General features: G+C 38.1%; 1 protein-coding gene across 1 annotated transcript; it reads right to left on the bottom strand.

Moving 5' to 3' along the window:
• CTH (cystathionine gamma-lyase) lies at positions 1–27,732 on the bottom strand. The gene is made up of 12 exons (XM_055585489.1): positions 27,397–27,732; positions 23,450–23,531; positions 21,614–21,709; positions 18,436–18,545; positions 15,885–16,016; positions 12,241–12,298; positions 11,710–11,787; positions 10,445–10,597; positions 5,864–5,985; positions 4,542–4,594; positions 845–983; positions 1–569 (listed from the first exon to the last, which is right to left on the bottom strand). Exons 1-12 carry the CDS (start codon positions 27,562–27,564, stop codon positions 543–545), a joined length of 1,218 nt encoding a protein of 405 aa, XP_055441464.1. The 5' UTR covers positions 27,565–27,732; the 3' UTR covers positions 1–542.

A 27,732-nucleotide genomic window follows, 5' to 3' on the forward strand; every position in this document is an offset into this window, starting at 1 on the left:
TGCATGTGGTAATTAGATTTATTCTTAAAAAAATAGTAAGTACAACCTTAAATCAGTAGAATTTCACAGACTTTTCAGATATTTGATTTTTGGCTTATGATAATTAAGTGTAAACCATTGCTTTGAGTGCTATCTTCAACAATACAAAAATCACACTTAACTTAAGAACATTTATTCAATAATTTAAATTCCTCAGAAAACATCAAAAATGAATTACCATTATATTGTAAACATAATCAATATAAATCTTAAACTTGAAAAAAAGAATACAATCCCCAATAGCATCACAAATGTCACCTCCTTCAGAGGCACATGTATATCAAAATTAATAAAAAGATCTGAACAGAATTGACCTGTCAGTTCCAATGAGGGAAAGAGGACATTTTTTAACAGGGATGATCCCTGGAAGATTACAGCTGTGAAAGGTAACGAGGTGCCTTAAAATTTTCATTTGAAAATTCTGTGGAGGCTCATTAACAGTCCATTCAATTATTCAGATTTGATCGTCTCAGGAAGCAGTCACCAACAGCAATTCCGGGATGCTAGTTGGAACTTGCATTTGGAGGGTGCTGTATTAATGGTGCACAAGAAAAATACATTATTAAACCTCCAGGCAAAGGCTTCACCTCCTCCAAGAATTCTTTTCTGACACCTTCTTTTAAATCTGCACTTTGGACTGAGTTCCCCTGCACATTTATACATGCTACTGTAATAAGAGAAGAAAAAACCCTTTACAGAGAACAGTGAGGCCACTCTAAAAACATAGTGGCTTCCCCCCCACCCTCAAGATTAAGCACACACACGCCTGCACAAACAAACACACACATACTAAAACAAAACTTACAGCTGCCTTCAAAGCTTGATCTAGATCATCCAGTAGGTCTTGTTTATCCTCTAAGCCCACTGAGAGTCGAATAAGTGTGTCACTAATTCCAAGGACTTCTCTGTCGCTCTTAGGCACTGATGCATGGGTCATGATTGCCCTGGAAGAAAGAGTGAGCAAATTTCTGATCACTATATTGTAGCAGTGGAGGCATGTTTCTGTCTCATAAATTGCAATTATTTTCAATTATTTTCAATTATTCTAAATATCAAATCCTTCATACATATACCTGCAATGTTTTGTAAACAAAAGATTGAGGAATTGTGAAAATTATCTTTTCTAGTCATGCTTTTAAATGAAAACCACGATTTTTTGTTGTTTTTATACCTTCAGTGAGGTATACTCAATCAGAAACTGAAAGTGCCAGTCAAGTGCTCGCATACAGGAGGGAAAGACATAGCTTTCAGTGTGTAAATTTTAACACCTACCTGAATGAGGCCTTGGCCAGAAGTCAACACCCCACGACCATCCAACTGTACTTATAAGAGGCCTCTTGGACCAACAGCTGGTAAGAATTAATTGTGTTTGGATCAAAGGATCAGTCCAGAATTGGACCTTCTGAGGCAGATCAGGGGAAAAACAGCCTAGGATTGCTAGTAGCAATCACTAAGCACTAGGAATTAATTTCAACTCACAGTTCATGACACAGAGGCTCAGAGGATGTTTAAAACCATCTAGTAACTCACTGTCAATCGACCTGTGTAAGGGTAGAGCACCTACACCACAGGCACTACAGTAAGAGCTGGGAAACCGAGAAGGAAGAGAGATTATTTTTACGGTAGGTAACAAACCAGAAGCTAAAGACTATGACAACTCACAAAACAGAACAGTCTACGGTGAACGTTAAACAAGTATGGACAACAAGGGTGGCTGGAATTCAGTGGAGGCTGAATCTCTGTGGGCTGAGGCATCGTGGAGGAAAGGCTTACAGTCTTATTGATCACTTGAGTACACTGCCCCCACACCCAACCCTCCCTTCCCACATCCAGCGGAAGGAATTACTTTCTCCTACCCACTTTAGGCCCATGGAAAGAAAATCTTAGTAAGTGAATATTAAATGAATAACCTCTTTTATGACTCTAAGGAAGTGATGCTCATAGTAAATGAATATCCTCTTCTATCACTCTAATGAAGTTTTACACACAAACATCCTCCTAGAAATTTCTTCCTTTTTAGGTTTCTAATTCCCTGAAAGAGAGTGAATACTCAGAAACAAGAACTTAGGCCTCTGGGAGCAAAAGACAGGTATATGAATCTCAGCCCCTCCACATACTGGCTGAGTTGGACTTGTAAGTTACCAGTCCTCAAGTCAATTTCCTCATCTGGTACAGTGTTACCGACATTTTACAACCAAGGAAGCTGAAATGGAGAGTGGATAAGTGAGTTTTCTAAGGCCACTGAGCTAACACATGTTGTTAGGCTGAGAGACCGACCCAGTACCCGTTGGCTCTGCTTCTCTCTCGCTGATTGCAATGCTGCACTGGTTGCAGCATTGTTGGGAGACTCGAAACGAGGAGGACAGAGCAGACAAGCTCTGACCTAAATTTATTCTTCCACTGGCACTGGGGTTACAGCCTAGCTGGAGTGCCCAATGGCCAAGCAACTTTAAACCAAATCCCTAAATAAATCAGGTGAGGTCTACTTTTAAGAGAGTCTTAAACTAATACCCACTGTATTACTACAAAAAATAAACCAATTTCATATGCTGAGTGTGCCCTCTTGTGCATCCAGACTTACTAGCAGGCATCTCCCTGAAAGACTAACAAAAACTTCTCTGTCTTATCTTAATTGTTTGAATCATTATTTGGGCATCATCTTTTTAAGATTATGAAATTGCCTGACTCTCCCCATGAACTGTAAACTACTATAACAGGACAGGAAACGTGCCTACATTCTTCAGTTCAGTTCAGTTCAGTCGCTCAGTCGTGTCCGACTCTTTGCAACCCCAAGAATTGCAGCACGCCAGGCCTCCCTGTCCATCACCAACTCCCGGAGTTCACTCAAACTCACGTCCATCAACTCGGTGATGCCATCCAGCCATCTCATCCTCTGTCGCCTCCTTCTCCTCCTGCCCCAATCCCTCCCAGCATCAGAGTCTTTTCCAATGAGTCAACTCTTCGCATCAGGTGGCCAAAGTACTGGAGTTTCAGCTTCAGCATCAGTCCTTCCAAAGAACACCCAAGGCAGATCTCCTTTAGAATGTACTGGTTGGATCTCCTTGCAGTCCAAAGGACTCTCAAGAGTCTTCTCCAGCACCACAGTTCAAAAGCATCCATTCTTCAGCACTCAGCTTTCTTCACAGTCCAACTCTCACATCCATACATGACCACTGGAAAAACCATAGCCTTGACTAGATGGGATTTTGTTGGCAAAGTAATGTCTCTGCTTTTCAATATGCTATCTAGGTTGGTCATAACTTTCCTTCCAAGGAGTAAGTGTCTTTTAATGTCATGGCTGCAGTCACCATCTGCAGTGATTTTGGAGCCCCAAAAATAAAGTCTGACATCCCTGACATTCCTCAACACATAGTTATTTCAGAAATGTTTATGAAAATTAAAACACAGAAATATACCATGCATCTAATACAGCTGAAAATTAATAGCTAATGATATTGATTTATCCCTGCAATAATTATAATACATGGTCATAGAAACTCACCTCCCTGCTCACTGTTTTTGATGCAAAGCCTCAAGAGTGAAGTTGCTAACATATTTCTGTGTGACATTTGATCAATCAGCAAAACTTTCTGAATCTTTGTTTCTTTGTCTGTAATATAAGTTGCTGGACTCCCGGATCTTGGGTTTCTGTGTTCTAATATCCTCTGGTGCTTTGATAAAATTAGATGAATTAGCTAGGTGAGATAGTCAAGGGCCAGGAATACTAAGTTAGATTTGGGGGTTTATCTCATAGAGCCTTTTACCCCAGAGAAAAGAAAATAAATGGACCTGATGGTAACTAGTAGGGCTCTCCTCTGACAAATAAGAATGTGGAGGTATTTTATCAGAAACACATTCTCTGAGAGCTTTGAAATCAGCCCTTCCAGTTCAGTCTTCAACCTCCCTTATAGGACAGAATCTGGTAGAATAAGTAGCCCTGGTTCAGAGGTCAGAGAACCACTGCTGAAATCTTCTTCAGGCAAACAGAGAAAAAAACAAAACTTGGGAAAACACAGCTTATTGATCCCGGTAGATTTTTAACAGGGTCTCCATTCTTTTGTGGAGAAAGCAATGGCACCCCACTCCAGTACTCTTGCCTGGAAAATCCCATGGACGGAGGAGCCTGGTAGGCTGCAGTCCATGGGGTCGCGAAGAGTCAGGCACGACTGAGCGACTTCACTTTCACTTTTCACTTTCATGCATTGGAGAAGGAAATGGCAACCCACTCCAGTGCTCTTGCCTGGAGAATCCCAGGGACAGAGGAGCCTAGTGGGCTGCCGTCTATGGGGTCGCACAGAGTCGGACACGACTGAAGCAACTTAGCAACAGCAGCCGCAGCAGCCATTCTCCTGAGTTAAGAGTCCATTCCAACTGGACAATGCCATGCTGCCCTTATTGCTAAATAACTTGAATGATCACTGATTTTATCCTACTCCTTTCTCAAACAATCATTACGGCTGAAATCAAATTTAAAATACTGAAAAAAACAGAAATATACTTACGGAAGCTCAGCAAGACTTTCGTATCCTCCCAAGCTCTCAGCCAGAGTAAATAACTATGGCAAAAAAAAAAAAAAAATATATATATATATATATATATATATATCAATTTAGATTCTCCACTAAAATAAAAATACTAAAAAAAAACCTAAAAATAAATGTTTTTAATACAATGACCCTGCAATGCGAGATGGAAAATTGTGGCAATTATGAATAATTACTACAAAATAATTATTACAAAAACTACAAACTGGATAAAAACTTGGAGAAAAAATGAAAATAAAATCCATAACAATGAGGCCATTAACAACTGATCTCACCAATTAGACATACTGTGTGTTAACTTTTAAAACATTAAGAGTTGATCAAAGTGAATCTTCTATACCTTCCTCATTTGACCTATTATAAAAGTAAACCTTAACATGAGCTCTCAAACCTCAGAATTATTACATTTGAGACCCAGCTCTGTGGTTACCCTTTATATAAAAATCTCTTAATATCTATTAAGTTATACAAACTTACTCATTAATATGTACCATTTATCAAATGAATATATCCATTTAACCCCATCCTGGAGTAGAAGGGAAAAAAACTCAGTTGTTGCATTTAGTGTTACTGTGTGTTACAGAATTTTACAAACATGTTAAAAGTTACTTTCACAACTGTATGCAATTAAATGTACACTACTATATTTCTGATTTTAGAAGTGGACAAATTTTAGAACCAGTAAGACTGACTAATCGGGCAGCATTCGTTTCTTTTCTTTAGATTTGTAGCTTTTAAAACTCAGAGTCTTAAATACATGACTGCATGTGCTCAAAGTAAGCCCCGAGCATGGAGGTACACAGGCCTCTCTCCCAGGGCTCTGGAGAGACTCCTACCTCTATGTACTTTAGACAAAGGCCACCTTTCCCTCACTCCAGGCAGACACAGCCTGAGAGGCACAGGGTTCAGGAAGTCCTTCCTAGGCTGGATTTCAGTACAGTTTTTCATCAGTGCACTGACACAGGACGGAGGTTTTTCATAATATTTCATTTGAAAAGGCAGCTAGTTCACTATAAATTTAAAAACAAATGGCTTAGAACATTCTGTCTCTCTCAAATGGATGAAAGCCTCTGCAGAGTTAAGAAAATGAACATGTTCTATCTGCTATCGCATCACTCGTGCTTCAAGTGATTTTCTAACCCGATGCATTTCATGGCAAAGAGGTTTGTGGATGTGACCTGCAGATACAAACACATTAATCTGAGTTGGGTGGAAGTGAGAAATAACGCTATAAGAAGACCTTAATGTCTATAAATTAAAAAACGATTTTGTAAAGTTACCTTTAAGTTCTTGAGGAAAGTTTCAGCATGTTGAAGAGAGCCCTTGATATAAAAGGTGATCATCCCCGGGCAGCCTGCGCACTGACGCTTGGCCAGCTCATGCTGAGGATGAGAAGGCAGCCCTGTAGCCATAAAGGATAATCAATGTCTTATTTCAGAGTCAAACATGCAATTTCAGGACAACAACAACAACAAATCACTGTTCGTTTAAGTCAACTGCAAATCAGGCTAATAACAGGCTTTATGCCACGTTCACATCTGACCTCTTGTTCTGGCCCCTGTCTATCTTGTGAAAGTGGTTCAGTCATGTCCAACTCTTTGCAACTCCATGGACTATACAGTCCATGGAATTCTCCAGGCCAGAATACTGGAGTGGGTAGCCTTTCCCTCCTCCAGGGGATCTTCCCAACCCAGGGATCGAAGCCTGGTCTCCCGCATTGCAAGCAGATTCTTTACCAGCGGAGCCACAAGGGAAAACCAAACTGCCATCATTTTGATCCGTCTTTCCTAGTCTCCCCTAGCTCTAGCCATGCCAGCTTTCTTTACACCAGTGGCACTGAACTTTTCCTTTATCTTGGCACTTTTGCACATGCTATCCCTTTAGCCTAGAACATTCTCCCGCTCACTGCCCCCTTCCCTCTGTTAATTATATCCTCTGTAATTTCTCACTTAATATCTGTCTTATGCATCAGGCTAACTCCATGAAGAGAAAGCTATTTCTTTTGTTAATAATTGGATTCCAGATCGCAGTACAACGCCTGGCCCATGGTTTGCAGTTGATAAACATTTATTGAAGAAATCTGAATTGCCTTGTCCAGGCACTTTTAACAAATGCTAACCCATTTCCTCAGGGCACAGTCCAAAACTTTTCTCCCTCTCTCCATTCAAATACACACCAGTCAACAGCTCTTTACCTAGTGTACATATTAGGGCATTTAGTCTCATTTGTATATCTGCCTTGGCTTACATAAATGTCTTAAACGCAGGGATCAAGCATAATTCTCCTTTACACCCAAGACTCTATGAATGCACACCTCAAAAGGGTTTAAAATAACTATTTACTTATGACCACCACAATATAAAAGTCTGGTAAAATAAATTCAAAGAGTGGCAAAATGATAGGATACTGAAAGAGGAACTCCCTAGGTCAGTAGATGCCCAATATGTTACTGGAGATCAGTGGAGAAATAACTCCAGAAAGAATGAAGGGATGGAGCCAAAGCAAAAACAATACCCAGCTGTGGATGTGACTGGTGATAGAAGGAAGGTCCAATGCTATAAAGAGCAATACTGCATAGGAACCTGGAATGTCAGGTCCATGAATCAAGGCAAATTGGAAGTGGTCAAACAAGAGATGGCAAGAGTGAATGTCGACATTCTAGGAATCAGCGAACTGAAATGGACTGGAATGGGTGAATTTAACTCAGATGACCATTATATCTACTACTGTGGGCAGAAATCCCTCAGAAGAAATGCAGTGGCCATCATGGTCAACAAAAGAGTCCAAAATGCAGTACTTTGATGCGATCTCAAAAATGACAGAATGATCTCTGTTCATTTCCAAGGTAAACCATTCAATATCCAAGTCTATGCCCCAACCAGTAATGCTGAAGAAGCTGAAGTTGAACGGTTCTATGAAGACCTACAAGACCTTTTAGAACTAACACCCAAAAAAGATGTCCTTTTTATTATAGGGGACTGGAATGCAAAAGTAGGAAGTCAAGAAACACCTGGAGTAACAGGCAAATTTGGCCTTGGAATACGGAATGAAGCAGGGCAAAGACTAATAGAGTTTTGCCAAGAAAATGCACTGGTCATAACAAACACCCTCTTCCAACAACACAAGAGAAGACTCTATACATGGACATCACCAGATGGTCAACACCGAAATCAGATTGATTATATTCTTTGCAGCCAAAGATGGAGAAGCTCTATACAGTCAGCAAAAACAAGACCAGCAGCTGACTGTGGCTCAGATCATGAACTCTTTATTGCCAAATTCAGACTTAAATTGAAGAAAGTAGGGAAAACCACTAGGCCATTCAGGTATGACCTAAATCAAATCCCTTATGATTATACAGTGGAAGTGAGAAATAGATTTAAGGGCCTAGATCTGATAGATAGAGTGCCTGATGAACTATGGAATGAGGTTCGTGACATTGTACAGGAGACAGGGATCAAAACCATCCCCAAGGAAAAGAAATGCAAAAAAGCAAAATGGCTGTCTGGGGAGGCCTTACAAATAGCTGTGAAAAGAAGAGAAGCGAAAAGCAAAGGAGAAAAGGAAAGATATAAACATCTGAATGCAGAGTTCCAAACAATAGCAAAGAGAGATAAGAAAGCCTTCTTCAGCGATCAATGCAAAGAAATAGAGGAAAACAACAGAATGGGAAAGACTAGAGATCTCTTTAAGAAAATTAGACATACCAAACGAACATTTCATACAAAGATGAGCTCGATAAAGGACAGAAATGGTATGGACCTAACAGAAGCAGAAGATATTAAGAAGAGATGTCAAGAATACACAGAAGAACCATACAAAAAAGATCTTCATGACCCAGATAATCATGATGCTGTGATCACTCACCTAGAGCCAGACATCCTGGAATGTGAAGTCAAGTGGGCCTTAGAAAGCATCACTAAGAACAAAGCTAGTGGAGGTGATGGAATTCCAGTTGAGCTATTCCAAATCCTGAAAGATCATGCTGTAAAAGTGCTGCACTCAATATGCCAGCAAATTTGGAAAACTCAGCAGTGGCCACAGGACTGGAAAAGGTCAGTTTTCATTCCAATCCCAAAGAAAGGCAATGCCAAAGAATGCTCAAACTACCGCACAATTGCACTCATCGCACACGCTAGTAAAGTAATGCTCAAAATTCTCCAAGCCAGGCTTCAGCAATATGTGAACCATGAACTTCCTGATGTTCAAGCTGGTTTTAGAAAAGGCAGAGGAACCAGAGATCAAATTGCCAACATTCGCTGGATCATCGAAAAAGAAAGAGAGTTCCAGAAAAACATTGATTTCTGCTTTATTGACTATGCCAAAGCCTTTGTGTGGATCACAATAAACTGTGGAAAATTCTTAAAGAGATGGGAATACCAGACCACTTGATCTGCCTCTTGAGAAATCTGTATGCAGGTCAGGAAGCAACAGTTAGAACTGGACATAGAACAACAGACTGGTTCCAAATAGGAAAAGGAGTACATCAAGGCTGTATATTGTCACCCTGCTTATTTAACTTGTATGCAGAGTACATCAGGAGAAACGCTGGGCTGGAAGAAGCACAAGCTGGCATCAAGATTGCTGGGAGAAATATCAATCACCTCAGATATGCAGATGACACCACCCTTATGGCAGAAAGTGAAGAGGCACTAAAAAGCCTCTTGATGAAAGTGAAAGTGGAGAGTGAAAAAGTTGGCTTAAAGCTCAACATTCAGAAAACGAAGATCATGGCATCCGATCCCATCACTTCATGGGAAATAGATGGGGAAACAGTGGAAACTGACAGACTTTATTTTTGGGGCTCCAAAATCACTGCAGATGGTGACTGCAGCCATGAAATTAAAAGACTCTTACTCCTTGGAAGGAAAGTTATGACCAACCTAGATAGCATATTCAAAAGCAGAGACATTACTTTGCCAACAAAGGTTCGTCTATCAAGGCTGTGGTTTTTCCAGTGGTCATGTATGGATGTGAGAGTTGGACTGTGAAGAAACTGAGTGCTGAAAAATTGATGCTTTTGAACTGTGGTGTTGGAGAAGTCTCCTGAGAGTCCCCTGGACTGCAAGGAGATCCAACCAGTCCATTCTGAAGGAGATCAGCCCTGGGATTTCTTTGGAAGGAATGATGCTAAAGCTGAAACTCCAGTACTTTGGCCACCTCATGTGAAGAGTTGACTCATTGGAAATGTCTCTGATGCTGGGAGGCATTGGGGGCAGGAGGAGAAGGGGACGACAGAGGATGAGATGGCTGGATGGCATCACTGACTCGATGGACGTGAGTCTGGGTGAACTCCGGGAATTGGTGATGGACAGGGAGGCCTGGTGTACTGCGATTCATGGGGTCGCAAAGAGCCGGACACAACTGAGCGACTGAACTGGACATGTAAGTCTGCTAATTCACATTAGTACTTAAAGATTTGTGAGAAGTGAAGGAATTTCAAAAAAGGTAAGAGAATTTCAGGGGAATTTTGTTATCAAGTTTTAACTTGGTAAGTATAAAGTCTCAATGTATATCAGATAAAAGTTAGAGCTAGTACAGAATAGCAGACTGATAAGATTGTAAGCAAATCAACTGGAAAGTACAAGGTTGTAATTCTGGAATGTTGTTCAATCACTAAGTCAGGTCCAACTCTTCAAGCAGAGTCCAGGCATCCACTAGACTATTAGACAACTCTAGGCTAAAGAGCACATCTATCTTCTTTACCATCAGACCCACATACAGCAGCACTCAATGATAAGCGGACAACAAAAAAAATACATGAAAGCACCTAACTTACAAATGTTACATAAACAGAATGCAAGGGATAACATGTAAAATCCTAGAGTAACCACATGTGCTTAGAAAGCAGATTAACATACCAGGATAAATAACCTTTTCCACCTGAGGATTCGACTCCAAAAACTGAGCAACTGCCATTCCGTTTTCGAAATGCTTCTCCATGCGGACTTGTAAAGTCTTCAGACCCCGATTGCAGAGGTAACAGTCAATAGGAGATGGAACTGCTCCAAGAGCTGCAAAATGAATATGTCCTGGGTTAGTTTGAAGGTGAAGACAGACCCAGAAAAGCCTCTCGCCACTCTTTTTTATCATAGTGACTATGGGAAGCTAACAACAAAGCCCAATATTTGAGTTTTAGTGGGAAAAATTAATATATCAAGGAAGAAGCATGAGAACGAGGCATAAAACATGCTTAGAGAAATGGGCTTTAAAATGAGAAGGGAAATGAATATCCTAAAAACAAAGTACAAACACAATCACATAAATTTTTCAAATATGAACATCAATAGTCCTTTCCATGATTTTAATAAAAGGACACACTGCACATAGCTTAATCTTGTATTTCTTTGAAAGAGTATTAAAGCACACAGAAAAAATAGCAGTTCAGCTTCTATTATTCCTGGGTGTTCTACCAACATTCTACTAATATTTAGCTTCTGTCTAAAGCAGCCTGTGGTTTCCTAGGCCTCCAGGATATATGCATCATTCCTTCTTTTTATAAATGAAAGGAACTTAGCACACAATAAATTCTGGTTTCCATCATCAGTGCCCCCTTTTGTTGCTCTAACATTTATTCCCTAGAAGGGGATTTTTATTCCTAATTATACTGATCTCTGTCAAATCACATTGGTTAAAATCGAGCATTTTTCAATAAACTCTTATGGACACCTGAGATAGTAAACAATCTAAACAGAAAACTGATATTTAGATATCTGTTGAAAAATACAAGTTTATATCTTAAGTACCATTTAAAATTAGATATCATTCCAGATATAAAAGGTATAGTATAAGAAAGCCATCATTCCAAATGTTTAAAAAAAAAAAATCCATTGTCTTAAAACTAAAAATTCACTTGTGCTTTAACAAATTGTGATCAAAGTTGACATGGATTTGAAAAATAAGAAAACATCCCTTGGCCATGCTGTAAAGCTCTATTATGCTATAATAAATAGTATTTTTATAACTCAATTTTTCTTTCCTCTAAAAAAATCAGAATTTTCCTTCTATTCCCCATTTCTTTGTAAATTAGAGGAATGCTATCACTTCACAACACTTAGTGGAAATACTATATCAAATGTAGCCACTTTGAGAACACAAGGGGAAATTCAGGCTTTTTAATACTTACAATTTTGCAAGAAACGGAGCCTATCATGAAGGCTCTCAGAATTCAGTGACACTAAGCCCATTACAACATCACTGTGGCCTAAAAACAAAACCAAAAAGCTTTAAGTTAAAAAACAATGTATAAACATTATTCCTCAGCTTATAATTTCTAAAATTAGACTTTGACTTGAAAAAATCTGGGGAAAAGCCTTATAGAATAAGTTTAAATACACTTTACTCAGTTTGGTAGTAGCAAAGGCTATATCTAAAACAATAAAATTAAAATCCTATAAAATATAAGTGTTTCTTTGTAAGCTGTCAGCAGGATAAAATCTTTTACAGTAAATTTTAATCCTTTGCTGATGTATCATGAGCATAGTTTTGTCTGCTATAAATGAAGTCCTATATTTAATCAAAGGATAATTCTCTAACTTTCTACCTGTGTCAGAGAAAATCTGTATAATAGTAGAAGAAAAAGGATAAAAGGATAAAGCCTTATGCTATTATCATCTATCCATGGAAAAGAATGAAGTGTAGACTATGTGTGTCTTACCATTCATGTATTTTGTTGCTGAATACATACAAATATCAGCTCCCAGAGACAAAGGCCGCTAAAAGGAATAAAAAAAGGTTTTTATTTGAAATGGGAAATCACTTGAAAATATCCTGCATTACTTACCTATTTACTATTGTAAATTCCACCCCTATTTTAATTTTTCAAAAATACGTACATCTTAAAATTTTCCAGGACCTCTATTTACCTTTCCCTTGATATCATCTTTCCCTTTCCTCCCTCACACCAAATAAAACTACAAAAGTATTGGATTCATTATTCAATCCAAAGGCAGACGTTTTCTGGAAATAGCAGATAACACAGGTCAACAGGCCTTCTGAACTTGTTTCTTTAGAGCAATTGCTGACTAACCCCTAAATTTATTACCTACAGAAGACATGCTGGCATTTTATGACTCAGTAAATACACAGAATGGTTGACACAAACACTTAGCAATTGTTATGTCAAGTAAATGTAAAACTAATTTGCTTAGGTTTTTAATCATTAAAACCTTAGTGTATGCTGTGGTTATTCATTTTATTTGTCACGATCTTGACTCTTAATTACTCTTCTATTATTCTAGTTTTGTCAAGTGTAAAATCACTTGTACAGAAGTGTGTTTAGATTGGTTTCCCTCACCCAATTTTCTTGCAAAGTAGTTCTTCAGTCTTATACGTCTTTGTTTACAGTGAAAATTAATAACCAACTTATTCACTAAACAATATAATATCAACATCTTTTCATTTAAAATTTCTTTAAAATAAAGTGTGTGTATGTGCAGGTGTGTGTATGTGTGTGTGTTTAACCTCACCATTTGGAGGCTAGGGGACTTTTCATGTAAGTTCTCAAAAACAGGACATTTTAAGTAAAGCATTGCTCAAAGCACTCTGTACATATGTGTCTACTCATCTCTAAAGTGATGGGTCAAATTAGACAATGTGTGAAGACTGTTCCAGTGCTAACATTCTGTAAACCCTATGGTCAAATGAAAAATAAAAGCCTGTAACTAACATCTGTTGATCTCATTATGCTCCAAAACTCATGTTAAATAGTTCACATAACTTAGTGAAGCAGTGTTCAAAAATACTTCAACTCAGTAAAATCAGTATGTTTATGACTCTAATTGTACAGACAAGGAAAAGGAACTGAGAAAAATAAAATAGATCACTCAGATTTTAAAAACTGGTAGAGTCAGAACTCAGACTACCAGAATCCAGAGATTCTACTTTGAAACTTGATGCTGGTATGTCCATTTTGCCTTTTGTGAGACTTGCAGAAGATCAAGAAGACAAAAGGCAGGAAAAGAAAGAACATACCCAGTTTTCATGAGGGTAAAACAAAGAGAGGATTTTTTCAGATTTATTTTGTGGAACCAATGCATGTGGTTGCCTAGGGACAATGTGATTCTGATTAATTCAACTGGAATGAATCCAGATTGAAAATTGCAGTTCCTGGCAAATGGAATATGATGTGGGCTTCAGAAAAGTGGAAAAACTGGACCTATTTTAGTGACAGTAATATGAGGAAAAGGGCCAGGCCTGATGAATAACCTGGGCAGGCTCAAGCTAAAACAATTCATGCAATCTCTTTGAGAATATACAGGACTTATGATGACTCAGCCAGAGCAATCCTCTGCTGTATTAACTGCCCTACTCCAAGTGGTAGATGAAATAAGGAGCAGGTATAAAAACACCCAGAGTGAAAATCACCTGGGACAAACAGATGATGCCAGGAGATTTTTACTTGGAAACAGACTGCTTTACTTGAGCTAAGAGTCAGCTGAAGTTGTATCACAAGCCAAAGGTAGACAGATGGCACATGAAACCATCTGAATACAATATAACCAGGAAATGTGTTTCAGAAAAGAAAGATGAAACACAGTAGTGCCTTCTGAATAAAACGGACTAAGGTGAAAACAGCTTTGTGCAAACTCCCAGGGAGTCAGTCCCTCACATGGAGGCAGCAGCCTGGGCCAACTTCAGGGACCGATAACAGAAGAAGGAAATGTAAACTGTTTTAGCTTGTGAACATCAGCCTAATTGAAGAGCTGAAGAAAATGAGCTGGGCTTTTAGGAACTCTACAGAATACAGGTGAACTACAGGAAGTGCAATAAGAATGACCACAAGGTACAGACAGAAAGTAAAGAGCAGGGAGATGGTAACTCCTAATAAGGAAAGAAAACAGTTAAGTTACTCAGGGAAAGAGAGGTAGAACATGTGGGCAAACGGCAGACTACTAGGCAATTATAGAAAGATTCCCAAGATGACCTACCAAAAGGAGCAAAACAGAAAGGAAAAAGTACAAGGTAAAAAAGAAAGGGATTGAGGATGGATGGGAGGGTTTGAGTTGGGAAGAGATGTATGAAAAGGGATAAGCAGGAAAAGAGTATAAAAGGAGAATGATAAAGGAGCTGCACAGATACAAGGTGATACATAGAATACGAATTTAGGATACAAGTCAGGTAAAGATACAGAAGGAATGGTCTATGAAACATGAAGAGAAGACAAACTAGAAAGAAGGGAGGGAAATAGAGAAATAAGATGTGTTTTTATCTGGCTAGCCTTGCAAATAAAAGGAAAAGAAAAGCTATACTCAGTGACGCTTCCGTACATGATGGACATCTGCAGGACTTATAATGACATGTATGTATATATATATACACACAAAACTGATTTAGAACCAACACATAAACATTGAAGCCCCTACTATGTGTAAGGCACTGACATATACAATCATATAATAAGGGCAGGTCTTCAGAGAGTTTACAGAGAACCTAAAAGCTTTAATGAAGATAATATTTAAAAAACACAAAGTCCCATAAAATATACTAGCCTAGGGTTGAAAAAATATTAACTCATGGTAGGAAAGATCCAATTTCATTCTTTGTCTATTCAATAATTGTGATTAGGTTTCATGTAACTTGGGAAATAGATGGGGAAACAGTGGAAACAGTGTCAGACTTTATTTTTCTGGGCTCCAAAATCACTACAGATGGTGACTGCAGCCATGAAATTAAAAGACGCTTACTCCTTGGAAGGAAACTTATGACCAACCTAGATAGCATATTCAAAAGCAGAGACATTAATTTGCCAACAAAGGTCTGGCTAGTCAAGGCTATGGTTTTTCCTGTGGTCATGTATGGATGTGAGAGTTGGACTGTGAAGAAGGCTGAGCACCGAAGAATTGATGCTTTTGAACTGTGGTGTTGGAGAAGACTCTTGAGAGTCCCTTGGACTGCAAGGAGATCCACCCAGTCCATTCTGAAGGAGATCAACCCTGGGATTTCTTTGGAAGGAATGATGTTAAAGCTGAAACTCCAGTACTTTGGCCACCTCATGCGAAGAGTTGACTCATTGGAAAAGACTCTGATGCTGGGAGGGATTGGGGGCAGGAGGAGAAGGGGACGACAGAGGATGAGATGGCTGGATGGCATCACTGACTCAATAGACGTGAGTCTGAGTGAACTTCGGGAGTTGGTGATGGACAGGGAGGCCTGGCGTGCTGTGATTCATGGGGTCGCAAAGAGTCGGACACAACTGAGCGACTGATCTGATCTGATCTGAATGTAAACAAGTCCTTCCTCTCCTAATTACAAGTACCTGTATAGTCTACCAATTATGCCAAAAATATTACTTTCATTTACCTGGAAATATGCTGACATAAAAGTGTTATCCACAACCAAAATGATGTCTCCATGTTTATGGACCGTATGTGCGCAGGCTTCAATGTCAATCATCTTCAAGCTAGGGTTTGTGGGGGTTTCAATCCAAACAAGCTAAAACAATTCAGTAAATGACAACAGTTTGTAAAAATACACTAGACAAACATATATCTCATGCACTGTAACCATCTGGGAGGCTACACGGGAAGACCATGGAGAATGAAGTTTAAAGGTCTGAATCTGAATCCTAGCCCCATGAATTTCTGAGAGGTCATCACAGCTAAGTAACTAACCCTCTATGTTCTCCCAATTTTTCATCTGTACAATAAGATTGATATCATTTACTTTATACAGTAGTCATAAGGATCAAATGAGATAATGTACATATAAGCAGAAGAACACTCAAGTTAATCACTATAATTATTTTCCATTAAAAAGAAGATGAATTCCAAAGACATACTCCAAAGTCAGGGAATTTTGCTCTCAAAGATAAACAAAAGATTGTGTAAGATTACATTCTGGAATTTTCAGTAAAGAGAACTATTTGATACCAAAAATATTATGACTAGTAACTTAAATAATGTCAGATGCACTAGAAACTACAAAATAAGTCTGCAGAACCTAAAGAAGAGCACGGGTTTTGAAGTGAGGAAGAGAAGTGACACATACACAACAAAAAACCTGGCCAGAGCTCACTTAAGAGACGGTATCATACTATCTGTCCATTCCAAAACCTAGCACAATCCCCACATCATGTATGTTTGATAGTTATTGAAAAGACCAAAGAACAGAATTCTATTTGTTAAACAAGCTGCTACTCTTTTGATTGACATTATCTACCGTGCTTTGCTTTGCTTCGTTGCTCAGTCATGTCCAACACTTGGCGACCCCACGGACTGTAGCCTGCCAGGCTCCTCTGTCCATGGGAATTCTCCTGGCAAGAATACTGGAATGGGTTGCCATGCCCTCCTCAAGGGGATCTTCCCAATCCAGGGATTGAACTCAGGTCTCCCGCACTGCAGGTGGATTCTTTACTGTCTGAGCCACCAGGGAAGCCTGACAGTATCTACAGCTTTCTTTTAAAAAGGGTTAATGATTCTTTCTTCATTGCCTATATAAATGAGCAAGTGATCTGGCTTAACATTCATCCTATTTTAGAGTTTTACTATAGAAAAGACAGGGTAGTTAAAATAATGCATATTCTACAAGAGCATAATTATTTGAGAACCTATAAAAATTTATTCCTGGGTAAGAATTTATCATTCCCATTCATAATTTTAAAAAGTAATTAAAATAAAAATAAGTAAATAAATACAAAGTAGATTTTATCTAGACTTTAAAAATCTACTTTAAATGATGAGGCAGATATATCAGGGGGGAAAATGTATTAATTTGAGTTGGTAAGGAACCACTACATAAAGTTCTGCTGACAAGAATTAATACACACACAATTTGCTTTCCTCCCTTAGAAAGACTCAGATCATCTATTTTAATATCTTTTCTCCCAAGGTAGAAAAAAAAATAAGTTCCTTTGAAAACAAACCTTAATCACTCAAAGAGCACCCTGGAGTTAATCTTCAAAGTAATTTGTATGAAAAAAATTTTTTTCTCTTTTTTAGCATTCACAGCAACATAATCTTGAGTACAAACCTTTTAATCATTAGCAAAAAGTTGGAAAAGGCTGATACTTATAAAAGATGCTGGTCCTTCTTTTCCCCATGCAGAATTTCAATGAGGTTCCAAGAAAGAATGTCACATATGCCATTCATTCCCGCACAAAACACCTTCCAGTGGCATACAAGCCTTCCCAGGACGGAGGCTAAGGATCGCCTGTGGCCCTTCTGGGCTTCTATTATTTTGCTGAAGTATCCTTCAGAACCCTTAACACTATGCTTATTAGGATTTGGGAGTTTACAAGGTTCCTTTCTGTAACCTAAACTCTGTGATGACTTCTGTTACCAATACTAGCTTGGTAATGCAGTTAAGAATTGTCTGCTTTTGCTAACAAATTTTTTAACTGTCATCATGTATTGGGTACCATAATAAAGATTTCATATGCCTTATTATCTCTGGAGGAGGGCATGGCAACCCACTCCAGTATTCTTGCCTGGAGAACCCCATGGGCAAAGGACCCTTGTGGGCTACAGTCCATGGAGTCACAAAGAATTGGACACAACTGAGCAACTAAGCACAGCATATGCCTTATCTCATTTAATTCACCCAAATACTTTTTAATAAAGCAGGTAAAATTACCCCTATTTAGTAAATGAAAGAAATGAGACTTTGATTAAATAATTTGCCCATGATAATACACCAACTATGATATAGAATTAGAATTTGAATCCCACTACAGAATGCATGTACCTAATCATTAAGCTACAGTATCCAACAGAAGTCAGACCTATCCTAATCTTGATGGCTTCCAATAGCTTCCAGGAATATTGGTTATTCAGATTTAAATTATGCCCTCAAGTAAACAGAAATGATGAAAATTTAAAAATCACAAGGAAAAACAAACTGAAAACTGAGTTACCTTGGTTTCTGGTGTAATAGCTGCCTCTAGCAATTTGGTTTTGGAACAATCAACAAAAGAAATCTTTAATCCAAATTCAGTTGCCACCTGCCTGAAGTACCTGTTTGTACCTGAGGCAGAAGAGAATCAGATAAAATGAAAAAGAACATTGTATTTGGAAATATTCATTCCTTAAAAGTATAAACACTTTAAAAAATATGAGGAAGTGTCAATCACCAATAAAGAAACAACCAAAAGCAAGTCTACTTTATTTGAACCTTCTTGTATGCTAAAGAATGTACTCAGTTGCTCAGGTGGGTCCATGCGACCTCAGGGACTACAGCCCTCCAGGCTCCTAGGCTCATGGGATTTTCCAGGCAAGAACATTGGAGTGGGTTGCCATTTTCTCCTCTAGTGGATCTTCCTGATCAGGGGATCAAACCTGCATCTTCTGCATTGGCAGGTGGATTCTTTACCACTGAACCACCTAAAGAATATAGGGCTTTAAGCCATACTAAAGAATATAAGGCTTAAATTTTAAACTAAAAGTATAAGAGTCAAATAAAACACACTTGATACCCACACCAAGTGGCATGAAGCAGAAAATGTTTCTTAACAGTCTCTACTCTTCAAACATAAAGTGGCATGCTCCCTAAAACATCAATATCTTTTTCTAACAATTCCTTCCTAGTATTTAAATCTAAAATAAATGAACCAAAATCAATGAAATGTTCAAAGTAAATTTTCAGACTGATTATACTTTGGTAATAGAAAAGAACTAGTTATTATCCTTTGTACTTTCTCGATATTTTTGTTATGTGCTTCCGAAAGCCTTAAAAGAAAAATGAGATCATGTAAACCAAACAACTAGAGTTTTATAGTGAAAGAAGATAAATCATTCAATTTAGAATAGTTAATTTTATAAATACTGGTCTGGATTTAAGGTTTATATATGCAAAATTAAAGAAAAATTTACCATTATGGACAGTGAACCAAAAAAGGAAGAAAGAACTTTATCATCAAAGACTCACTAGACCTTTGGTAGACTCACCCTAGGTAATGTAAGATTGAAAAAGAATGTAAAGAATTGTTTAAAAAAAAATCAACAGCAATTTTCAAGATTTTGTACCTAGGTTTATCAAGAGGTTTTAATAGTGTATTATAATAGCATCTAAAGGTTTGTTTTTTCTGTAATTTCAATTCATCAAACTATCATAGGGAGCTGTGATAAAATATAAAGCTTTTTACAAATTTCTGAGAGGGATAAAATGATTATTAAGAGTAAGTCTCTTCCTTCAAAGAACTTACAGATTTAACTTGTTCAAATAGGAGATAGACAAAGTGATAATATTCTAGAAGTGATCTTTTAGTTATCTGGAAGCACTTGGAATATATATGTACATACATGCAGAGTACATCATGAGAAACGCTGGGCTGGAAGAAGCACAAGATGGAATCAAGATTGCCGGGAGAAATATCAATCACCTCAGATATGCAGATGACACCACCCTTATGGCAGAAAGTGAAGAGAAACTCAAAAGCCTCTTGATGAAAGTGAAAGAGGAGAGACAAAAAGTTGGCTTAAAGCTCAACATTCAGAAAATGAAGATCATGGCACCTGGTCCCATCACTTCATGGCAAATAGATGGGGAAACAGTGGAAACAGTGTCAGACTTTATTTTTCTGGGCTCCAAAATCACTGCAGATGGTGACTGCAGCCATGAAATTAAAAGACGCTTACTCCTTGGAAGGAAAGCTATGACCAACCTAGATAGCATATTCAAAAGCAGAGACATTACTTTGCCAACAAAGGTTCGTCTAGTCAAGGCTATGGTTTTTCCTGTGGTCATGTATGGATGTGAGAGTTGGACTGTGAAGAAGGCTGAGCGCTGAAGAGTTGATGCTTTTGAACTGTGGTGTTGGAGAAGACTCTTGAGAGTCCCTTGGACTGCAAGGAGATCCAACCAGTGCATTCTGAAGGAGATCAGTCCTGGGTGTTCTTTGGAAGGACTGATGCTAAAGCTTAAACTCCAATACTTTGGCCACCTCATGCGAAGAGTTGACTCATTGGAAAAGACTCTGATGCTGGGAGGGATTAGGGGCAGGAGGAGAAGGGGATGACAGAGGATGAGATGGCTGGATGGCATCACCGACTCGATGGACATGAGTTTGGGTGAACTCTGGGAGTTGGTGATGGACAGGTAGGCCTGGCGTGCTGTGATTCATGGGGTTGCAAAGAGTCAGACACGACTGAGCGACTGAACTGAACTGAACTGAACTGATGTACATTAAAAAAAATATTTTTTTTTTGCTGTTGTTTTGAACACAAAAATCAGTCTTACTTAAAGATAAGGGCAACTAGTAGTCCTTACCTTCCCACTTACCACCTTATATAACTAGCATTTAAACAATTTGGAATAAAAGATCTTAAATTTGTATCCACAGGCTACAAAGAGTAAGGCCCTTTGATCTTAAAATTAAAATGATAAATGTTGAGTACAGTCTTAAGCACATTTTTTGGAGAAAAAGGTCCATAGCTTTCATGGGTTTTCAAAAGGGTCCCTAAAAAAAAAAATCAAGGAGCATGGTGCTTAAGAGTTGGGTAGAGTTAAGCCCTTTGAGAATGACCTGGACTATAGACATTTTCACTGCAGGAAAAAATTTTAAATTATAGTAGAACACTATCTCTCTAAATACTATCTTCTCTAGAGCAGAGTATGTCTCAAATAGGTCATCCCAGCAGCTTAAATGGGATTCCCAGGTGGAGGGCAGTAAGAACCCACCTGCCAATGCAGGTGATACAAAAGATGTGGGTTTGATCTCTGGGTAAGGAAGATTCTCTGGAGGAAAAAATGGCAACTGACTCCAGTATTATTGCCTGGAGAATCCCATGGCCAGAGGAGTCTGGCGGGCTACAGTCCATGGGATTGTAAAGAGTTGGACATCATTTAGTGACTGAGCATGCATGTGGCAGCTTAAATAAAATTGTTATTAAACAATCAGTCTTATAAGCAGTTCTAGAGCATAGACCCCAGGTGTTTTTGCTCCTCCTTTACCAAGTGTGGAGCAGCATGGAGGTGTTCATCATATTTTGAAAAGATAATCAATAATCCAAGTAGCAATGTTAATATGATTCAGGACCCATTTTATTGTCTATAAAATAACAGCTGAAACAGCATGAATGAGAGAGGTCACCTACCTCCATACACATCATCCATACAAATAATTTGGTCTCCTGCTTTTAAGAGATGGGTAATGGTCACAGTGGCTGCTAAACCTGAAGCAAAGGCCAAACCTAAAATAAAAACCAAGCTAGAGTAAGCCAAAATGCCAGGTTAAAAAACACCTACAGTATTTATTTGCATTACGTTAAATCCCTCTCTCTGCTGACTAAAGGACAACCATCACTACTGAGTCATCAGAAATCCCCTGATTAATACCATTACAAAATCCTCCTTTCTATTTCAAAAACAAAAAATACTTAATTCTGCTTTGGTTATAGCAACATCTCTCTGAAAAGCTTCAAAGAAATAATTGTTTACAAAATTCTTAGTCAAAAGATCAATTGCCAATTAAATTACAGTTTAAAAATATCAAACTCTAAAGAAATTTCAAGTTTTAGGAAGAGAGCTAAGATATGATTCATCCATTAACTATATGATATTCAACTGAGCAAACATTTTAACAAAATTCAAAATCATACCTGAGATGTGTCTGATAAATTTAAATTTTATTTAAAAAAATGTTTTAATGTGGATTCTCTTCTAAACATATGTGATCTGGAATCACATATTGAACAGAAATAGTGAAGTTGAACAATAAAAAAAAGCTGGCACTGTACATTAGACCCTGTAAAGGAAAACATCCTACAAAATATCAATATATCACCTTGATGATAAAAAATCACCTGTGACTGATAGATGGGATATCCAATGAACTTGAAAAATGTAATTATTTCAAAATTTTCTCAGAAAAGTTGAGGTTGGCATTGCAATTTTCTACTAGGCAGATGCACAGTCCACCCACGAATTCATATAGAAAGCTAACCTTGAAATCCAATTCAAAACAACCATGTTTTCTGCAGCCCACCTGTAGAGTGTCTAGCATATGAACCCTCAGCTTTAATACCCTCTGTGGGAAATGTTCCCCATACAGTATTAAATTTCAGAAATTTGGTGTTTAGAACATTCTCTCATCTAAAAAAAAGAAACCCCAACAACTCATGTTAATATTTCTAATTCTTACACTCTTGCTGTGAGAAAACTCCTAAGACTCTTATTTTCTAACTCATTATTCTGCCCTCATTTAGTATCATTTGTATAAAAAATACAAAGATGATTTAACAGCCATTCATTCTATTCATGGAAAGAATACTAGATCTGAGGAGTTAATTTGTTATCTCTGAAAGCACAGTATCAAGGACACCTGGCTATTGCAAATGTTCCTTGGTCCTATTCTTGGGCCCCAGTAGCAGCTGACATGAGATTCCCTAGAACTTACTCATAAATTTCTCATAATTTTAAAAGCCATTTATACTTTTTTCCCTATGGAATGACTATTCAAATCCTGTGTTAATATCTATATTAGTTGCCTTCTCATTAACTTGTAAGAGATTTTTATATTGAAAAAGTAGCCCTCTGCTTAAAAAAAAAAAAAAACCACACACAATGGCAGGTGAATGAACCAGAGCATTAAAAAGTTTATGTTCTCATGCATGGTGTTATAAAACTTGGTTAATTTGTATCTATTTATATTGACAGCTCCAAGTGAAGAGTGAATTTACATGAATACTAAGTGATACATTCTGCCATTTTGCCTCTATTCAGATTTACTTTCACTTTATAGCTACACATATACATATGAAGTCCACTGTGCAACCTGGGGCAAATAATTCAATGTCTTAGAAAAATAAGAGTTTTGAACTAGCTGATTTCCTTATTTCTTTCCAATTCTACATTCCGTGCCTCTATGATTTTCTCTATACAAGTAAGAATGAATTCTAGATTTTACAAACTTTGAAACGAAAATCACTTACTGTACTTAGCCCCATCCAGCGCCGCCACTGCTTTTTCCAAGCAATTCCGGGTGGGATTTCCAGAACGGCTATACTCAAAACCCTGAAGGAAAGGAGTCAGAATTCACCCTAAGAGATTTAAATTTATTATCAGAGTCTTAACATGGATATCTCCACAACTCCAGGGGCATCCTACCATAAGGAGTTTCTGTTGTTTATCTATGATGTGTCTTGCCATTAGACACAAGAATGAGTATTATGTCAGCCAAACTGGATTAGAATTCTGTGTCTGCCACTTAGGAGCTATATGCCAATAGATAAGTTACTTAATATGTTCCAGAATCAATCTCTAGACCTGTAAAATGGGAATAAAATACAGGTATCTAGTTCATAAAATTGAAATGAAGATAAAATGAGATAATGTATAATAACTTCTTTGCATGATGCCTGGCATGTGCTAACCACTGGGATAAATGGTAGTTCTTATTATTAGCATTATTATTATGTTAGACTCATCTCTACCCACTAATCTAGGGGTATTAGGAAACAGGAATCACCTGAATCAACAAAGTAAACCTATTTCTAACCTACATGTCATTTCCTAAAAAATAAGTGATGCAAGTTCTGTTTAGCATCCAGCAGGAAGATATGGTTACAAATACCTGAAGTTCAGGTCTTAGTTCTACAAAAGTGACTCAGAAAAGGGAGTCATTCTCAGCAAAACAGCTCTACACAATCCTTTTTTAAAATTTGCATTATATTCCTTTTACACATATGGTACTATACTAGCTGAAGTCACCCAGTCATTTTATTTGATTTATTTTTATTGAGGTGTAGTCGATGTACAATATTACCTTGTTTCAGGTGTACAACATAGTGACTCACAATTTTTAAAGGTTATATTCCATTTATAGTCATTATAAAATATTGACTATATTCCCCATGTTGGTACCATGTATTCTTATAGCTTATTTATTTCATATCGTAGTATTTAACCTCTTAATCTCCTGCCCTAACTTCCCCCTCCCCTTTCCCTCTCCCCACTGGTAACCATGAAGTTCTCTATATCTGTAAGTATGGTTTTTTTCTTGTTGTTGCTATAGTGACTAGTTAGTTTTATTTTTTAGCTTTCACATGTAAGTGATATCATATAGTATTTGTCAGTCTCTGTCTACATCCAGTCATTTTATTTAATCCTCACAACCTGCTCTGAAGAAACTAAAGCCAAATGTTACCAGGTATGTCAGAGCCAGAATTCAAAACCAGGATTTAAACACTGACTAAAAATCCTATACATACTTTTCTCCACCTGCTTCATACAGCACATAACAAAACATAACCACTTTTTACACCTGGTTCTGATTCAGGAGCTCCCAGTACTAATTACACACACATGTGCGTGCATGTGTGCTAAGTCACTTCAGTCATGCCCGACTCTTTGTGATCCTATGGACTGTAGCCCGCCAGGCTCCTCTGTCCACAGGGATTTTCCAGGCAAGAATACTGGAGTGGTTTGCCATACTCTCCTCCTGAGGATCTTCCCAACAAAAACACATATATTACATAAAGGTATATGCTTTATACATATAAATATATATATATAATCTGTAGTTTATTTATTTAAGGTTTGTTGCCATGTTTTTGACAAACTGAGTAGACATATTTTATAGGGCTCCAGGATATCCTCATCACTCTCCACCATTGCCTCCTTGATACGACCTGCAGCTGTACTCCAGATGCAAAAAAACTGTTTGGAATCATGTGGCTACTGCCATGGAAAGGTAGCCCATGTCTTCCTAAATATTCATGGCAGAGATTTAACTTTGTGGAGAAAAAAGAAGCAAAAATTCCCACTCTATCACTCATTCAATGGTTTTCCAAATGGAACTGAAGAATTAGATGCTTCTCATTTCAGTTCCTTGAGTTCTCTTTCGTGCTCTTAACTGATATATTAAAGACAGTAAGAGGAGTTTGGGGGATTTCCCTGGTGTTTCAGTGGTTAGGACTCCCTGCTTCCACTGCAGGGGGCACAGGTTTGGTCCCTTGTTGGGGAACTATTAATAAGATCCCACAAGCAGCACGGCATGGTGGAAAAAAAAATGAGGAGTCTGTGGATTTTATTGCCTGGTTGACTCTCTGAAAACATTTAATTATTAATATCATAGCTAAATTATTAACTTTTGCATTAAATATTAAAGCTTGGGGAGCTACACGTTCATGAAGGCTTACACTGGAAAGGAACTTGAAAGACAGATGGTGTACACATTTTGATTACAAGTTACAATAGCTCAAAGTATCCTAAACCAGTTGTAGAAATGCCCTTAGAACCCCACCTCACAAAACAAAGGGCCATGTCTAAAAGAATTTCCTCAACTTATATAACACACTAAAGAGGTGTTTGAAGTATTGATACCACCAAGGTTTTAGATCTACAAAGTTTATTTAGTTACATTTGACACTGAACAACTCTTGAGTTAGGGTGCCAACCCTCTGCTCAGTGGAAAATCCATGTACAACTTACAGTCTGCCCTCCATATCTGAGGTTCCTACATATCTGTGCTTCTGCATCCCCAGATTCAACCAACCACAGGTTGTGCAGCACTGTAGTAGTTACAATTGAAAAAAAACAATGTATATGTGAACCCACACAGTTCAAACCCCTGTTGTTCAAGGACTAACGGTAATTTCTTTTGGACCTCAGCAACTTTTAAATACCACAAGATCCATCAAGTACTCTATCGAAAAAGAAAAAAGCTATATAATTAACACAGAGAGCTTTCTCATCTATGACTCGGGGTAGGTTCCTTTTCTATTAAAAAATATACAATACTTGTCCTGCGCTCTAATCTGGTTGTTAATGATCAAATGGAAAAAATGTACATGTGAACACTGCGAAACTACTAAGCAATTATCATGTATCATACCATATAGCTTAACTTACATATCAACAACTTACATGGCAGGTTCTATTATTAAAACATTTATTTACACAGGATAAGTTAAATTACTTATAAGTAAGTAGATAAGTTAAATTACTTCCTCAAGATTGCCCAGCTCAGAAGAGGTGCTGTTAGAATTCAAACCTAGGGCCTCTGACTACATGATTTATGCTCTTAATCACTAAGTCACACTGATGCAATGGGTTAGATTGTTGCTAACATAACTGTTAGTACAGGACTGCTGCGGCTGCTGCTGCTAAGTTGCTTCAGTTGTGTCCGACTCTGTGCGACCCCATAGACGGCAGCCCACCAGGCTCCCCCATCCCTGGGATTCTCCAGGCAAGAGTGTACAGCACAGTGTGGATTAAAGCCCAAGAGTGGGTGGTGCTCTAGAGCAAGAATGAATCCCAGCTCCATTACAATGGCCTTTGCAATAGATGCCTAACATCCCTAAACCTCAGGTTTTTCATGAGAGAAATGAGAACTTAGTTCAGAATAGAATTGCTGTAAGGATTATCTGAGGTAATATATGTAATACATATGATATAATGTAGGTATGTACTGATATCTGGCATACAAGCAGTACTCAATATCTATAATAACTATTGGAATAATATTGGGAATTAATAGCTATTGGGAAGGATCTTGATTCCAGGTGAGTTATGACTTAGTTTTTTAAGTTGACTTCTTACTATATCTTTATAATTTTTGTTGCTTATGGTAACTCAAGGAAGTTATGATAATTTTGACCTGCAAATCTGCCCTAATCACATGAATATCAGTGCAAATCTATACAGCAAGTTAGACAAACTGTTCCCTCTAGTCCTGCTTATCAAAAGAAATATGATCACTGAACCATCCAATACAAAGCTTTATTACAAGGAGGTTTACAGGTATCATCCTTACAGTAAACATTCTTCGTGATAATACACAAATTACACCTTACAAATTACTTGCGTGCTTCTTAATTTATAAGCCATCTCTCTTTTACCGCCCAACACTGGACCGCCCCAGACAGACCCAGCTCACCGAGTGCTGGCCAGGAGCCCCTTGCTTGAACGTGGTGGACAGCGAGATGGGGGGCACTACAGCTTGGGAGGTCCATTGCTCCGGTTCTTGGCCCACGTGGATGGCCTGCGTAGCGAAATGCTGGAACCTAGGCAGGAATCCGTGTGGGGAGGCTTCTTTTTCCTGCATGCTGAGCTGCGAAGAAAAGAAAGAGTAAAAGAGCGAGGAAGATAAAACTATGAAACTGATGAGTCAGGACTTGAAAAAGACGGAAGAATCAGGTGAATGGGAGGTAAAGGTACTCAAGGGGAACCAACAGCGAATGCACAAGAGCCGAACCCTACCCCTCTGTAGCTG

The sequence above is a fragment of the Bubalus kerabau genome, chromosome 6, assembly GCF_029407905.1.
Source record: "Bubalus kerabau isolate K-KA32 ecotype Philippines breed swamp buffalo chromosome 6, PCC_UOA_SB_1v2, whole genome shotgun sequence".
NCBI classification, from domain to species: domain Eukaryota; kingdom Metazoa; phylum Chordata; class Mammalia; order Artiodactyla; family Bovidae; genus Bubalus; species Bubalus kerabau.

Excerpts from the sequence above, each read along its gene's own strand:
- CTH (XM_055585489.1), bottom strand. The coding sequence starts at position 27,564 with ATGCAGGAAAAAGAAGCCTCCCCACACGGATTCCTGCCTAGGTTCCAG. Across the intron at positions 16,017-18,435 it reads CTATTACACCAGAAACCAAG|CTTGTTTGGATTGAAACCCC; the intron begins GTAACTCAGTTT and ends GAATTGTTTTAG. Across the intron at positions 10,598-11,709 it reads GCTCCGTTTCTTGCAAAATT|CTCTTGGAGCAGTTCCATCT; the intron begins GTAAGTATTAAA and ends TTCATTTTGCAG.